Genomic DNA, 16,070 nt, shown 5'->3' with positions numbered 1-16,070 from the left:
GAAAGTGGGTTGGGCTCCCTTAGCCCACTTTCAAGCAGTTGTGAGAATAGCCTCCTAGTCTCAAGTCATTTAGGGCTAGAGGTTAAAACTAGAACATTGAATGGAGGCTGGAAACAAACTAACAGCTGATGCAACTAGTAAAGGATTGGCATAATATGATGTGATCTGTTGGCCTCAGATAAAATCCTGGAAGCTGTGTTCTAGACCAGTGGAAGTTTCCAGATGATCTTCAAGGGCAGCCACACATAAAGTATATTTGAATAGTCCAGCCTGGTAGTTATTCAAGTATGAATTACTGTGACCAGGTCTAATTTCTCCAGGAAATGGTTCAACTGACATACTAGATGATGATTTTAAAATGCACTCTTGGCAACGGGCTGCTAGCTGGGCACCCGGAATGAGGGCTTGATCCAGGAGTAACCTGCAAACCTGTTGTTCCTGGGGTAGTGCAATTCCTTCTAGGAAAAATGAGTGACACCTCTCCTCCCAAATCATCAGACCCCCCACCCAACATTACTTTCATTGTGTATGGATTCAGCTTCTTTCTCTTCATCCATTCCAGAACTTCTAAGTTAGCCTAGAACTTCTACTGCCTCCTCAGAATCAGATGACAGAAATGAGAGCGAGCGAGAGCGCACAAGCGCACTAAGGATTATCGACATACTGATGACACTGAAGCCCACAGCTTCAAATGACTTTATCCAGAGGTCATCTAAATGGTAAAAAGCATTAGGAAGAAGACAGAACAATGCAGCACCACATAAGCCAAAGGCCACAAGGTGGAGTACTAGTTCTCCAGCAGCATCTGAAGTAGGTCATCCCCACCACAAATTATCCACCAGGATGATAAAAACAGTTCCAGTCCAAACCCAGGCCCCAAACCAGTTTGGAACAACTGACTTCCATGGCGTTTTTCACACAGCAGGCTTTACTGCAAGTTTACTGAGACTGAGAGGCTTTACTGTAAGTATGAAGTTGCCCCCAAAAACTGACACAGAAAGTAGATTTTCTTTACCCTGGATATAAATTGGGCTACACTCTACCATGCAGTGAAAAACCCAAATAGTGTGTGAAGTGCTCCCCAAGAGCTCTCAAGGACTTTGGTGTAAATCTGGCTGATATGTGAATACACACCCTCCATTCCAGAGGAGATGCAAGCTAAAAGCCCTGTGTGAAAAATGCCCATGAAAACTTGGCGCTGGTTTGCTCCCATGCACTCAAGCTCCTTGCCCAACACAGTGTTTAAAAAGAAAATTCAGTAATGGCAACACACACCTTTGCCTTATCTGTGCCTTTGTTGCCTAGAGTCATGTTCCATTACACTTAGAAGTTTGCATAGAGGGGTAGAAAATCCTTAGAACTGGGAAAGACAGCAGTATCATGGAAGAGTGTTATATTCATTCATGAAGACTCTGTGGAGAGTAGCAGTGGAGTCTTCAGGAAGCATCTTTGCCACGGGCAGGAGATGCTTGATCTGGGTCTGAGGTTTTAGAAGAGCCTGGACTACTCACTTTATTTTTCTCATTGTTGTTAGTCACTTTTACATCAACTAACAAAATAAAACCTTAGCATAATACAACCTGAATTTTTGAACTGCCCAAATGTTCTTTTAGAACTACACTTTTTTGTGGTGGGGAGTGGGGAATTGCATGTTTTGTGTCCAGTTGCACTTTAAAAAAAAAATCCTCTTTCTCAAGCACGGTAAATTAGTGATAGTTGTTCAGTGTCCTGTGATGATGACTTTTATAACCTCGGAGACCCAGACTTCCAACCCTATCATAGCAGACTGAAAGAGCCAAAATGAATCTGGATCGAGGGTGCATGTGGTAGTCTCATTTCTTCAAAAATCTTGTTCATATCCTCTGATTATACAAACTGAAAAGTATTCATCTGTCATTGCCTGTAGGGGTGTGCGTTTTGGAATTCTCTTGTTTCGATTTGTATCCGAATCGAAACATCCCCGTTTTGTTTTGTACCCAAATTTTCTGAATCCGAATCAGCCCTGTTTTGTTTTGTAGCCAAATTTTCCAAATCCGAATTGATTTGGATTTTTAAAAAGGGTCCCAGGGCAAAAAGAGTGGGTGGTGGTGGTATTGTCCAATGGGTGGAAGCTACCACCCAAATTTCAAAGGAATTAGGCAAAGGGCTGTTTTTTTTTTTTTTTTTTTTGTGGATTTTTTTAAAGTTTACACATCTTTAAGAATTTTCCTATAGGGAATAATGGGGATTCCAGCAAATGTATCGCTTCAAATCAAGGGGAAAGGGATGACCCAGAGCAGAGTGTGGTGGGTGGTAGTGCCCAATGGGGGCAAGGAAACTTCCAGAATTATTTCAAAGGAATTGGGCAAAGGGCTGATCTTTTGTGATTTGTTGAAGTTTACGTGTCTTTAAGAATTCTCCCATGGGGAATAATGGAGGTTTCAGCAGCTCCATAATTCCACTTGGGGGGCACTGGGATTGCCCAGAGCGAGGGGTTGTGCAGTGCACATAGGGTGCCAACCACCCCCATACCCACAAGCCCGTGGGGTACTGGGTTTTGTTGTTTCTGATGTGTTCATTGTAGATTCTCTGGTAGCATATGAGATTTTCAGTGAAAAACAAGAATCCACTCTCATATGCTACCAGAGAATCTACACTCAGAACACCACAGAAACAGCAGAACCCAGCACCCCATGGGTTAGCAACCCTTTCCCTGGCCAATGTGGGGTCAGTAAAGAGTGGGAAGAATCAAAAGAGCCAATGGGGAACAAGGAGGGAATTGTCAGCAGGTCAGCCCATGATTTAGGTCACTGATCAGAAGGCTGGAAGGGTGGGAAATTCAAAGCGATGTCAAACACAAAATGGAGACTGACTCAGAGATCACCACAAAATGGAGGTCCAAAACAACAAAACGTTTTGTAGCCGAAACAGGGGCGTTTTGTTTTGTATACAAAACTTTTGGATCTGGAGAATGGGTGTTTTGTTTTGTCTACAAAACACCCGAAACAGGCTGTTTTGGGTACAAAATGTTTTGTATCCGAAACATTTCGCACATCCCTAATTGCCTGCCCTTTCCCCTTGTGGCAGCCTTATATATTGCAAGTAGACTCCTAGGATTCTGTTCTGAAGCCCTGAGCAAGCCCTGTTCTAGGCAATCAGTCATTGGGGGTATTCTCACAATCACTGGAAAGTGGGCTAAGGGAGCTTAGCCTGCTTTCCAATCATTGTGAGAACCAGCGGGCTTGCAGGCGAGCCCGGTGGTTCCCTGGCAGCTAGCCTGCCGAAGTAGCCCTCCCCTTAGCCCAGGTTAGCGGAGTGAGCAATCCGCTAACCCGGGCTTCCTGATCGTGTATTGCTGTGGCGCAGCTCCATGCTGCGGCAACACATAAGGAGACCCCCAGCCAAGAGGCTGCAAGCAGCCTCCCAGGCTTGAGGGTCTCTCTGGGATTCCCCACGCACTCATGTGGGGCATCCTGGATCTTCCAGGGGCCATGCAGCCCCTAATCCCCACAGCCCCCGCTGGCTCTGTAATGGAGCCGGCAGTCATGTGGGCAGCCGATCCAGCCCCCCACGCTGTTGCCTTGATTGTCTGTGAGGAAAGCGGGCCAAGCCCGCTCTCCCCGCAGAACCCCCTCCGGCTCAAGACTCACTTCATTGACTTTCTCCCTGTAGCAAGAGAGTCTCCCTGTAGACGTCCTTGCTAAGGCAGTCCTTTCCTCAGTACCAGTTTCCTTCATAAAATGGTTTGAGACCTTTTGTTGAAAAGTAGTATATAAATATTCATAGTAGTGGTGGTGGTGGTGGTGGTAGTATCAAGATGTGCTTGTGCAAATGCGTTTTTCTTCCTCTTTCTGCAAAGTGCTTTGCAAAACTATTCATAGGAGGCATCCAGAGTTGTAAGTCTGGCCAAAGACCTGACTATCCAGAAATGCTCCATTTAATGACACACTGTAGGCACAGTGGTAGCAGAGAAGTACTGTTGCTTTGCTGCCACCGCAGCCACAGACTAGATGCTAATATTTATTTATTTTTTATTTATTTATCTGAGGATTTTTGTACTGCCTCTTTACTCTAAAAAAAGGTCTTCCAGGATGGCTTGCAAAAACAATTAAAAATTCAAGAATCAAACAACATGTAATACAAATCACTCAATTAAAATCCCAAGCAACTAAACTAGCCAGAGCTCAAAACACTAAAAACTAAGAAACTGCATGGGGAGTGGGAAATAATTAAACCCAACCACATGCGTAGTGAAATAAGAATGCTTTAACTCAATGCCAAATAGCATCAGGGATGGTAATGTGGAGGTATTCAGCATCTCCTCTTATGTGGTTAGGTTGGATCAGTTCCAGTTTGTGACTCCTGAGGATGTGAACAAGCTGATTGGAACAGTGCGGCCCACCACTTATTCTCTTGATCCTTGCCTGACATGGCTTATACTATCTGGCAGGGCGGTTGTTTTAGAAGCCCTGGTAGAGATTATAAATGCTTCTCTGAGGGAAGGTAGGATGCCTCCTTGTCTTAAGGAGGCAATTATTAGACCGCTTCTGAAGAAGCCTACCTTGGATCCCTCAGAGCTGAGTAACTACAGGCCTGTCTCCAACCTTCCGTGGCTGGGCAAGGTAATTGAGAGGGTGGCGGCCTCTCAGCTCCAGACAGTCTTGGAGGAAACGGATTATCTAGACCCATTTCAAACTGGCTTCCGGACTGGCTATGGGATGGAGACTGCCTTGTTCAGCCTGATGGATGATCTCCAACTGGGAATTGACAGAGGAAGTGTGACTCTGTTGGTCCTTTTGGACCTCTCGGCAGCTTTCTATACTATTGACCATAGTATCCTCTGGAGCATCTGAGCGGGTTAGGAGTGAGAGGCACTGCTTTGCAGTGGTTCCGTTCCTACCTCTCGGGCAGGTTCCAGATGGTGTCCCTTGGAGACTGTTGTTCTTCAAAATCTCAACTTTTGTATGGTGTCCTTCAGCAATCTGTATTGTCTCTGATGTTGTTTAAGATCTACATGAAACCGCTGGGAGAGATCATCAGGAGATTTGGTGCTGGGTGCTATCAGTATGCTGATGACACCCAAATCTATTTCTCCATGTCAGCATCATCGGGAGAGGTCATAACCTCCCTAAATGCCTGTCTGGAGGCAGTAATGGGCTGGATAAGGGATAACAAACTGAGACTGAATCCAGATAAGACGGAGGTACTCATTGTGCAGGGTCAAAACTTGAGAGACTATCTTGATCTGCCTGTTCTGGATGGGGTCACACTTCCCCAGAAGGAACAGGTACGCAGTCTAGGGGTGCTTTTGTATCCAAGACTCTCCCTGGTGTCCCAGGTTGAGGCAATGGCCAGAGGTGCCTTCTATCAGCTTCAGCTGATACTCCAGCTGCGCCTGTTTCTTGAGATAGATGACCTCAAAACAGTGGCACATCTGCTTTTAACCTCCAGACTGGATTACTGCAATGTGCTCTATGTAGGTCTGCCTTTGTACATAGTCCGGAAACTACAGCTGGTCCAGAATGTGGCAGCCGGGCTCGTCTCTGGGTCATCTAGGAGAGACCATATTACTCCCGTATTGAAGGAGTTACACTGGCTGCCGATATGTTTCAGGGCAAAATACAAGGTGCTGGTCATAGCCTATAAAGCCCTAAACAGCTTGGGCCCTGGGTATTTAAGAGAACATCTTCTTCATCATGAACCCCACCGCCCATTGAGATCATCAGGAGAGGTCTGTCTGCTTTTGCCACCGGCTCGTCTGGTGGCTACTCAGGGACGGGCCTTCTCCGTTGCTGCCCCGAGGCTTTGGAATGCGCTCCCTAGTGAAATAAGAGCCTCCCCATCTGTTCACCCAGGCTTTTAACTGATATTGTTTTAATTGTTTTAATGTTGTTTTTAGAATATCGTTTTTATTTTATTTTTAATTGCTGTGTTTTAAACTTTCTTTTTTTTTGTTTTTAACTAATATTTTACCTTTGTCTTTATCTTGTTGTAAACCGCCCAGAGACATAAGTTTTGGGCGGTATAAAAATAGTTTAAATAAATAAATAATAATGTGGGCTCTGCTCAGTATTCAATTTAGTCTGAATTTTCCACCATTAGCACCAGGGCTGTCCTTAGAGAGCCCTGGTGGGGTGCGGGGCCAGGGGCAAATCACCCAGTGTGGGGCCCCTTTCCAGTTAATTCTAATGGGGGCTAAAAGAGCAGGGCCCAGGGCGGTCACCCTGCTTGCCATGCCCTAAGGACAGCCCTGATTGGCATTCTTGTCTTTGTATCTGTCTCCCTTGTTTCATTCACCTTGACTCCTCAAAAAACCAAAGAGAGCACTCACCTCTACAATACAGAAGAGGATGCCTAGTTACAATTGAGTCAAAGTCCCAAGTCAACTCTGCACTCCAAGTGCAGAAGGACCACTGAGTGCCAACAGGACCAGTGTCCATATAAATGGAAATTCTCCAGGAGAAATCAAGAATCCATCTGTATCCATTAGTGTCTGGGAGTAGATCATTCTAATAAGTCTCCTACCCCTGCAGAGATCTGAGAATATCTAGCATAAACCTAACCAGGAAATCATCGGTCAATTGCAAACAGGGGCGTATCTATGGTGGGGCAGGCAGGGCACATACCCCGGGCGCCACTTGAGGGGGGGTGCCAATTTTTAAAATTTAAAAAATGGCCGCTGAGAACAAAATGGCCACTGCGCATGCTCAGATGGTCTCTGTGAGGCCCTAGGCCATGCCAGGCCTCACAGAAGCCATTTGAGCATGTGCGGCATCCATTCTGTTTTCAGTGGCAATTTTTTTAAAAAAAATATTTTTACAAATGGCCACCGCACATGCTCAAATGGTCCCTGTGAGGCCCTAGAGGTTAGTGGGGGGAGGGGTAACCTTTGCAGACACACACCCCCACAGCCTTTAGGAAGCTCCCCAACGGGGCTACAGGTAAAATAAAATTTCTTTAATGTAATATAATATGTCACTGTACACATATTCAGTTTGGTACTATGTACAGAAAATCAGGGCTTGTGAATACTGAGCTGAAGCTTATGAGCTAGGATTGTATTCATTTGCTCTTACTTCGCTTCTTGTGATAAGTGAGTTAAATGTGATGTCTTAATAATATGGCTATTAATGGTGAGTTTGTCTTTGAATCAGTGTGAAATCCTTAGTATTAAGGCCCACTGGGAGTTTCTTGCTCTTTCTCTCATTTTAATTGTCTTTCTGAAATACTAGAATATATTCCAAGCAGTGACACAGTTTACTCTGCATATCCTTTAATTATTTTCAGAGTATCTGGGAAAAGTCAAATTCTCCATTTATTTTTAAAACTGATGTAATCGTGATGCTACAATGCATAGTAGACAATTAGACAGGTACTTCTGTTTAGTTTTCCAAGTACACCTTCACATAGTATTTGGGTATTTCATGAGCCTCAGCATACTGAAATTTGTAGTTTTCCCGCATTTTTGGTCTGGCTACGTCCACTGCTAAATAGTTCTTGAAATATTAAAAGATAAATTAGCTTGACTTGTATTTTTCAGCTGATATGATGGTAAAGTTATCAGAAAGATGAGTGTCAGATGTTTGGACAGGGGGCGCAATTTCAATGCTTGCCATAGGCGCTATTTTCCCTTGATATGCCTCTGATTGCAAAAGGACCAGTTTGGGCTCCCCCACCCACAGTACACTCCCTGGAATAGAAACTGACCAGATATAATCTGATTACAGACCCATGGTTGTCATGGCAGCCATGGCTAGGTGGGCCTCAGCATGTTGAAGTCCCCAAAAACTATAATCCTTGGAGTCTCCAACAGTACCACTGAGATCACCAGCAGAGAGTCTGTTAGGCAGTAGGATGGATGGTATGCTAACAGAATCAACGTGAGATACAAACACTCAAAATTGATAGACTGTTGAACGAGGGACTTGGCCAGGGAGATGGAATTCGTGAAGAGTAGCGTGACCCATCCTCTACATCCATTGGGTTTAGGCTGCTGCTGCTCAGAGGAACTCCATCAGCAGACCTGGGAGAGATTTACACCTCTCATCCCCCATGCCAGGTTTCATTAATAGGTCAGCATCTTCATCCAGGATCAAATGGTTTTTCCAGTTACTAATCTGGCAGTCAACCGCAATTTACAGAGACCCAATGGGTAGCTAGAGTGGCCACCAGTGTTCTCAGGAGCTGCTAGACCAGGGCTGCTCAACTTTGGCCCTCCTGCAGATATTGGCCTACAGTCCCCATAATCCCTGGCTACTGGCCACTGTGGCTGGGGAGTATGGGAGTCGTAGAGTCGTAGTTCAAAAACAGCTGGTGGGGGGCCTAAATTGAGCAGGCTTGTGCTAGACTAAATAGGATGCCAAGATCAATGGAGTTTTAAGACCAGGAACATAACTTGTAAATGTGGGACCACTTGCCAGGAGTCTCCAGTTGCCTCAATTGAACTATTAATGAATAAATTCTCCAGGGGTTTGCATTCATTCAAGTTAATGCTGTGGTGGTGATTTATTTTGTTTTTCCTACTGAGCAGCACTGGCATGCAAATTAGTTGCACTTCACTCAACCAGGCAATAAATCTCAGAAGCAGACAATGAATTGCACTGGAAATTAAGGAAGCCAACAGAAAATCAAGTTTATCACAACCAAGTGGCAACTAACCTTTTCTCAACCGATAAAAAGAATAACAGCCCATCGATGTAATAAAACAAATATTGGCTTTGACAGGTTTGCTAGGCAAATAAATGTACATCTATGTGTGTGCTTCTGAGATATTTGATAATGGAAAACAGTACTGAAGTTTCTTGATGGAAGCTTTGCTTCAGCACAGGTTCTTACAATTGCTGTGTCCCGTTGTACTGTTTGCATATTTTATATTCTGAATTTTCTGATTTGAAGTTCCACTGAAGTTGTTGATGGGCTAGATATGTGCAAACAAACTGAAACTTAATACAGACAAGGCAGAGGTACTTTTGTTCAATAGGCAGGGGCGTAGCTATAATTGAGCGAAAGGGTTCAAAGAACATGGGTCCCCAGCTGCTGAGGGCCCTCCAGCTCCATGCCTCCCTATTTTCTTCATTACCTCCCTCACTCTTGGGGGCCACCAGAGAGAGGGATGAACACAGGCCCCCTCTCCCCTAGCTACGCCGCTGTCAATAGGGTAGCTGATTCAGGGGTAGTAGTTCAAGCTGGAGGGAGTAGCACTCTGCTTGAAAGACCAGGTGCGCAGATTGGAAGTGCTCTTAGATTCAGTGCTGCTTTTTTGTTCTCGGGTGGTAGCAGTTGCCAGGGGTGCATTTGCCGACCTTTGACTGGCGCTGCCAACTGCTCTCATTCCTACAGAAGGCAAATATAGCCATAATGACACATAGCTCAGTTATATCAGGGCTGGGCTAAATGGGACTGCCCTCTAAAAGGACTCAAAAAAGGACTTCAGCTTGTGTAGAATATTGATTTAGCTGCAGCTAGTTTTGGATCATGTGATTTCACTTCTGTACCAACTTCACCAGTTGCTGATTAGTTTCTGGGCACAATTTAAGGTGCTGGTAATTAACTTGAAAGCTCTTAATAAAGCTTAAATGGATTCAGACCTGGCTAAAAGATCACCTTCAGCCACGTAGTCCTGCTTTTCCCTAACAGTCAGCCAAAGAGACTTTTCTGAGGGTCCCAGCACCAAGGGATAAGGTATTCTTGTCAATGATGCACAGATTGTGCAACAATGAGGTGCATCTTCTCCTTTCTTTGGGTTAGTTTGGATGATATCCCTGCCCATACAGTTAGGAAGGGGATACTCCGAGTGTGCACCCATCATGATGTCTTCTGCAAATGTCCCAATGCCTTCCTGGTACATCCCATTTTTGCATGTGTGGGGGGTGTTCCTCCTAATGACCCCTCGACGTGTACTCCAAATATTTGCTTAAAGAAGTATGTGGAGCATGTGAAAAAGGGCTATTTGGATGAACAGACCCCATCCACACACACATACACACATGATACAGGAATGTATGAGGAGAGTGTTGAGATGCCCACAGTGGCTTTATTGCCAAGGGGAACAAAGCAAGGTTGTCTTCCATCCCCTTCAATATTTGTTTTAGCAATGGAACCACTAACCCAGGTAATCAGAGATAATGAACTTAGTAAGGGGTTAAAAAATTACTGATAAGGAACATACAATCAGTCTCTTTGCAGACGATGTGGCATTGGTTCTATCTGATCCTTTACAGGCCATACCTATTATTCAAGTTCTTCAAGACTTCAGAGAAGTTTTTTGGCTCTCAGTTAATTACCGAAAGTCAGAACTGATCTGCATCAATATAGGTCCAAAAGCTAAAGAAAAGATAAATTCCACATTGGGCTTATCTAAATCATTTTCAACAATTAGTTATTTGGATGTTAAAATCGCCAAAAAATTATCTGAATTAAACAAATTAAACTACATTCCAGTTGTCAAATATATTAAAGGTAAGATCCATAAATGGGATAATGGTCATCTATCATGGTTGGGTCGTATTGCAGTAACTAAGATGTTCCTCCTACTGAAGTTGTTATATTTGTTTCAAGTCCTTCCTACTTATCTATCACACTCCACAATTAATAGATGGCAGAAATTACTTTTAACTTTTATAACTGGAAAGAATAGATCCAGACTTCCAAGCAATGCCTTATATACAAAAGCCAAAGATGGGGGTTGGGGTGCCCCCAATATTGAGATCTACTATGAGGCATCACAAATGAGAAATATTGTAGGTTTCATGGTTACTTCAGAACCTAAAACATGGTACGACCTTTAATTTGTAAGTGACAGAGACATAATGACAATAGATCTACTCCCTCATAGTGAACTTTTTAAAAGAACTAGCAGACCCCGCACAGAGCATCTGTGCACCCTTTGGGGCCAGCAGTTACCTCTCCCCTCCTTCTGCCCCAGTCTCTGCTACGGGGCCCAGCCACCTCTCTTCCCCACTGCCACTTCTGCCCCCACTTTTCTTTTCCCCCTCCTAGGCCTTGCCTCCGTGGCAGGGCCCACCACCTCTGGCCTCCACAACCGGACCACTGCCATGGTAACCAATCCTCCTGGGTGCACCTCAGCCAATCAGGCGCATCCTCCGCCCAGCCAATCAGCTGGGCTCTGGGACGTACATTCCAAGGCACACCCAGGAGAATTAATATAATAATGGTCAAGAATATTACTAATCCTTGTTTAAAAGTTATTTTAAAGATTTGGAAGAAATTGTTATTCCATTTATTATCTCTTAATTCCCCACTAACCCCAGTAATATTCCATCCCAAAATTATAGAAATAATTGGTAGAATAAAAAGACCTGAGAATAAGTTAGTGAGATTGAGAGATGTATACCATAAAAGTAAACTTAAGACACTAGATCAAATAAAACCATTTTTAATGTAACACGGTTGGCTACAACTAAAGTCATTTCTATCTTCCCCCCAGATGTTATGTATGGCTAGTAGAGATCTGACCAATTTTGAGAAGTTGGTGATAGAACGCAACTATGAAATAAAAGGATTAAGATCTAAGCTCTGATTCTGTTAAAACATGAATTAAAAACATTGACTGGATTAAAACTTGTCTGGTAGACAGACTTGTCAAGAACCTTTCATGATGGAGAATGGGAAAAAATCTGGACTAGTAAATCTTTATATTCAGTCTCCGCTAAAATTACATGAAAATAGTCCATAGATGTTATATGACTCTGGTGAGATTAGCACATATTGAAAAAAACAAAACAAAATTTAAAAAACCCACATCTACTAAATGCTGGAATGATTGTAAGGTGAAGGAGATTTATTACCATCTATGGTGGACTTGTCCAAGAGTTAGAAATTTCTGGAAATTGGTTTTTATAGAGATGGCAAAAATCACTGACCAAGAGGTTCAGCCATATCCCCTCTTGGCATCATTAGGTATTTTTTCAGGAGAACGAGAGACACTAAAATCTAAAGATTTACTGTCCTTTATGTTGATAGCAGCTAGATTGATTATAGCCAAAAACTGGAAGGAGGGAGTTTTCTCCCTAGAAGAATGATGTAATAAACTCTGCTGTATTGTAACTGTTGGAAGTTAAAGGGTGTTTACTCTGTCTCTTGTCTCAGACAGTGGAGGACAGACTAGTGAGTCAGAGGGCTAGAGGGTCAAGACATTGGTCATCCCTTCTCCACTGCTCTGACACTATCCCTTTGGATATGTAGATTGCTAATCTCTGGGATTAACTTCCTTCCTCTCTTCCCTTGCTGTCCTTCTACCTTGCAACATGGCAAGCCTCTCTCCCTGCACTATGTGTGCAGAGAAGATGCAGAATCCATCTGCATCCAGCTAGATAGATAGATTAGAGATCCTAACCCCTTACTTTCCTATCTAGAATGGAGTTCCTTAATAAATGCCTTATATATTGATCTGAAACTATGAATTGGCTCCAAGTTACTTTACTCCCAGCATACACGCATGCCTAACTAAATCCACTGTGTTGTGCCTCTGTGCACTCTGCTATAATGAGAAAGGGATTCTCTCACCACAGAGAATTTCCAACATGACGTTAGATGCAGCGGCGGGGTGAGTGGGGCCGCGGCCACACACGGGCCACTGGCGGTCAGGCTCCGTGCCTGTTCTGCATGATCTGAAAAATGTATCTGTCGGGGTTTCCTCCCCTCCTCCCTGAGACAAGGAGGTGTGCCTGGCTAGCTGGTAGAGTGCCGAGAGATTCTGGGGGCTCCAGACACCAGGACATCCCTGGCAATTACCTCTCAGAAGCCAGAGAGGATTCAAAGAGACATGCCACAACTGCCGGGGGATGGGCAGGTGTTGCCTAAGAGGCAGCAGATTGGTGGAGAGGGAGTAGCCAGGATAGCAGCTCCACAGCTGCAAACATCTGCATCCAGACAGACGGAAAATCCCAACTCCTCACTTTCCTATCTAGAATGAAGTTCTCTAATAAATGCCTTATATATTGATTTGAAACTATGAACTGGCTCCAAGTTACTTTACTCTCAGCATACACGCATGCCTAACTAAATCCACTGTGTTGTGCCTCTGTGCACTCTGCTATAATGAGAAAGGGATTCTCTCACCACAGAGAATTTCCAACAGTAACAGCCGAAAAACTGACTTATTCCTTAAATATCCAAAAAGGTATAATTCCATCTCAATCTTTTATTATGATTTGGCAGAATCTATTATTATTTTTTAATTATAAAAATTATGGTAAGGAGGGGACAACCCAATTCATCCAAGTTTGGAAAGACTTATTTGTTTAAGAATGACCTTGACGTTGTACAGTGTTATGTGTCTAATGTTTTGTAGTCATAGGCTTGGGCTTGTTTTTCTTCTTCCTTTTTTCTTTTTAATGATGGTTTTTCTAACTGTATTGTAATGGTGTCTGGTGATTTTAAATAATTGTTAAAAACAAACAAAAGATGTCCACAGTGGATGTCACAGTGGGTGAACTCTCTCCTCATGCCCTTTGTAATCTCATGGGCGGGGACAGTCTTATTTGTACTGATGGAAAGTAATCCATCAATTGGTGAAGATTTTCTTTAGTCCTGTTTTGGGTTGTTGGTTTTTAAGAATTGACTTGGCTCTAGTGATGAGGCAATATTCTATTATGGGCTGGTGGTGTGGCTTGCTCACCTTCCTTGTTTGGGGTTGTTTTATGTTGCTCTTGGTTGTTGTATGGATTTGTTTTTTCATTCTATTAAATATATGCATTGAGTGACAACCTGATTAAATTATTTGACAGAAGTACTATTGAAATTAAGTGGTCTTTTAGCGTAATTCCCGAGTAGTAATATTGAGCATTTTAGTCTTAGCCATTGTTTTTAACCCTTGCAAGCCACCGCAAGCTTTTCTAAAAAATGGGAAGGGAGGATATAAATGTATTAGATAACTGCTTTCAGGGGATGTTCTGATATGGCTACCAAAAAAAATCTTAAAATACATATATGTATGCTATATATGTTCACCTTTCTTCATTCCTGTTCTCTGTTGCTGTTTCCTTTCTCTGGTGCTGCTGGCACCATTTTAAACTCATAATTTACTGTCTCCTTCCTGGATTAATTATGTGGATGATCGACAGCCAGTGCAATGATGTCATATGTAACAACCAGATTTCATTGTGTGGTGATCATGCTGAGGACCAACAAAGCCAATTGAGAATGAAGGCAGTGCTTCGTGGATCAGCATTGCCCTCACTCTTGATGGGGGACACACCTCTGCCCCATTTCAGAGGAATCAAAATAATCAAAAGGGGGTGTGGTGTTTACTTGGACCAAAAATCTATGGGGAAAGCACCATTCCTTTTGGTTTGTAACAACTGTATTTTTATTTATTTATTTATTTATTTATTACATTAATAAACCGCCCCATCCAGAGGCTCTGGGTGGTGTACAACAACTTTTTAAGAGACATAAAACCCACAATTCAAACACAATGCTAAAAACAATATAAAAACAATTCAAAAATGATTAAAACCATTTAAAACCAATTAAAATACTTTTAAAAACAACACTTTACAAGCCTTGGAAGGCCAGGCCAAACAAATAGGATTTTAGGGCTCTCTTAAAGGCTGACAGCGAGCTTAAACTGCGGATATCTGCCGGGAGTGCATTCCATAGACCAGGAGCAGCTACAGAAAAGGCCTGGCTCCAAGTCGCCACCAGACGTACCGGTGGTAACTGGAGACGGACCTCTCCAGATGACCTAAATGAGCGATGGGGATCATACTAATAAAGGCATTGTCTAAGGTAACTGGGACCCAAGCCGTTCAGAGCTTTAAAGGTAATAATCAGCACTTTGTATTTCACTCGGAAACATATTGCCAGCCAGTGCAGCTGTTTTAAGACAGGCATAATGTGGTCTCTCCGGGTTACCCCAGAGACCAATCTGGCTGCCGCATTTTGAACTAACTGAAGTTTCCGAACTACGTACAAAGGCAGCCCTACGTAGAGCGCATTGCAGTAGTCGAGCCTGGAGGTTACCAGCTGATGCACCACTGTTTTGAGATAGTTCTCTACAAGGAATGGATGCCAGGGTGAGGCCAGGGTGAGGCCTGGGTGAGGCCTGGGTCCAGGAGTACTCCCAAGCTGTGCACCTGCTCCTTCTGGGGGAGTGTAACACCATCCAGCACAGGAAGATCTAACTCATCCCTTAAATAATGAACTTCCTGTTATAAGATTCCAATGCTCTTTATTTAAAAGAGAGCCTTGTTATCTCTCAGTATAAAAATATGAATCTTACTTTCATCTCCTTCCTTTACAGGAGCTGCAAAGAATCGATCCTCCTTACTGTTGTTCAGCCTTATCCTGTAAGTAGTTATGTTTTTGAAATTAGTTTCCTAGCAACATTTACAGCTTCTATCTGCCTTTTCTCTGTGTGTGTCTCTTCCTTATCTGCATAACCAAAAGCATAAGTGAAGTACAATCTGTGTCTTTGAAGTTAAATGTGATGATTATATGCTACTACAGACAGAACTGGAACAATGTAAGGGTAATTTAAATAAATATGGATATTTTAAAACACATTTAAAAAGTATTCCTTAGGGAAGTATTCTTTGTTTCTTCTCCAAGACATTTCAGAGGCTCACTAAGCAATCTTTGATGTCATTCACACAATCAAAAACTGTGTTCTACCCAGGTTTGGAAGCTGTGTGTGCTCCTAATTTTTGGTTGTGTGGAAGCAAGTTAGGAGGAGACAAGGTAGGAGGGAAAGCAGGTTTTCCTCCTACCTTGCTTCTGCACAGCCAGAAACTGGGAGCACACACAGCTCCCAAACCCAGGTAGAACACAGTTTTTGATTGTGTGAATGACCTCTTTTTTTTTTGTCTTGAGGATTTTTACTTCAGTTTATCATCATATCTTGTGTAGTAACACCTTCATTATATTCCTTTTTGTCAGACTTTAAAGTGTTAGATGTTTGTAGCATTGGGCTACTACTATCATCTCTGGACCCAGTCAGAGTTCAGATAGGAAAGAAGCAAAATTGATGTGGTAGTTCATGGTGTGTTTCTTAATACAACAGTATTGTAGAAGAGTAATATCTGCCTGCTTTTTATTTCTGGTACTGGGTGCATACACACATGGCGAAC

At 43.1% G+C, this 16,070-nt stretch overlaps 1 protein-coding gene across 8 annotated transcripts in view; it reads left to right on the top strand.

The window, feature by feature from the left end:
• FRMPD4 (FERM and PDZ domain containing 4) overlaps positions 1-16,070 on the top strand; it is a 564,699-nt gene that overhangs the window by 487,329 nt on the left and 61,300 nt on the right. For all 8 annotated transcript variants that reach the window (XM_053312354.1, XM_053312353.1, XM_053312355.1 and 5 more), the window contains exon 5: positions 15,245-15,290. In XM_053312354.1, the coding sequence (XP_053168329.1) occupies positions 15,245-15,290 (46 nt within the window). The remainder of the gene's footprint in view (positions 1-15,244; positions 15,291-16,070) is intronic.

Source organism: Hemicordylus capensis, chromosome 3 (genome assembly GCF_027244095.1).
Source record: "Hemicordylus capensis ecotype Gifberg chromosome 3, rHemCap1.1.pri, whole genome shotgun sequence".
Taxonomy (NCBI): Eukaryota; Metazoa; Chordata; class Lepidosauria; order Squamata; family Cordylidae; genus Hemicordylus; species Hemicordylus capensis.
The sequence above is the reverse complement of the archived record's forward strand: the minus strand, read 5'-3'. Positions and strand labels throughout refer to the sequence as shown.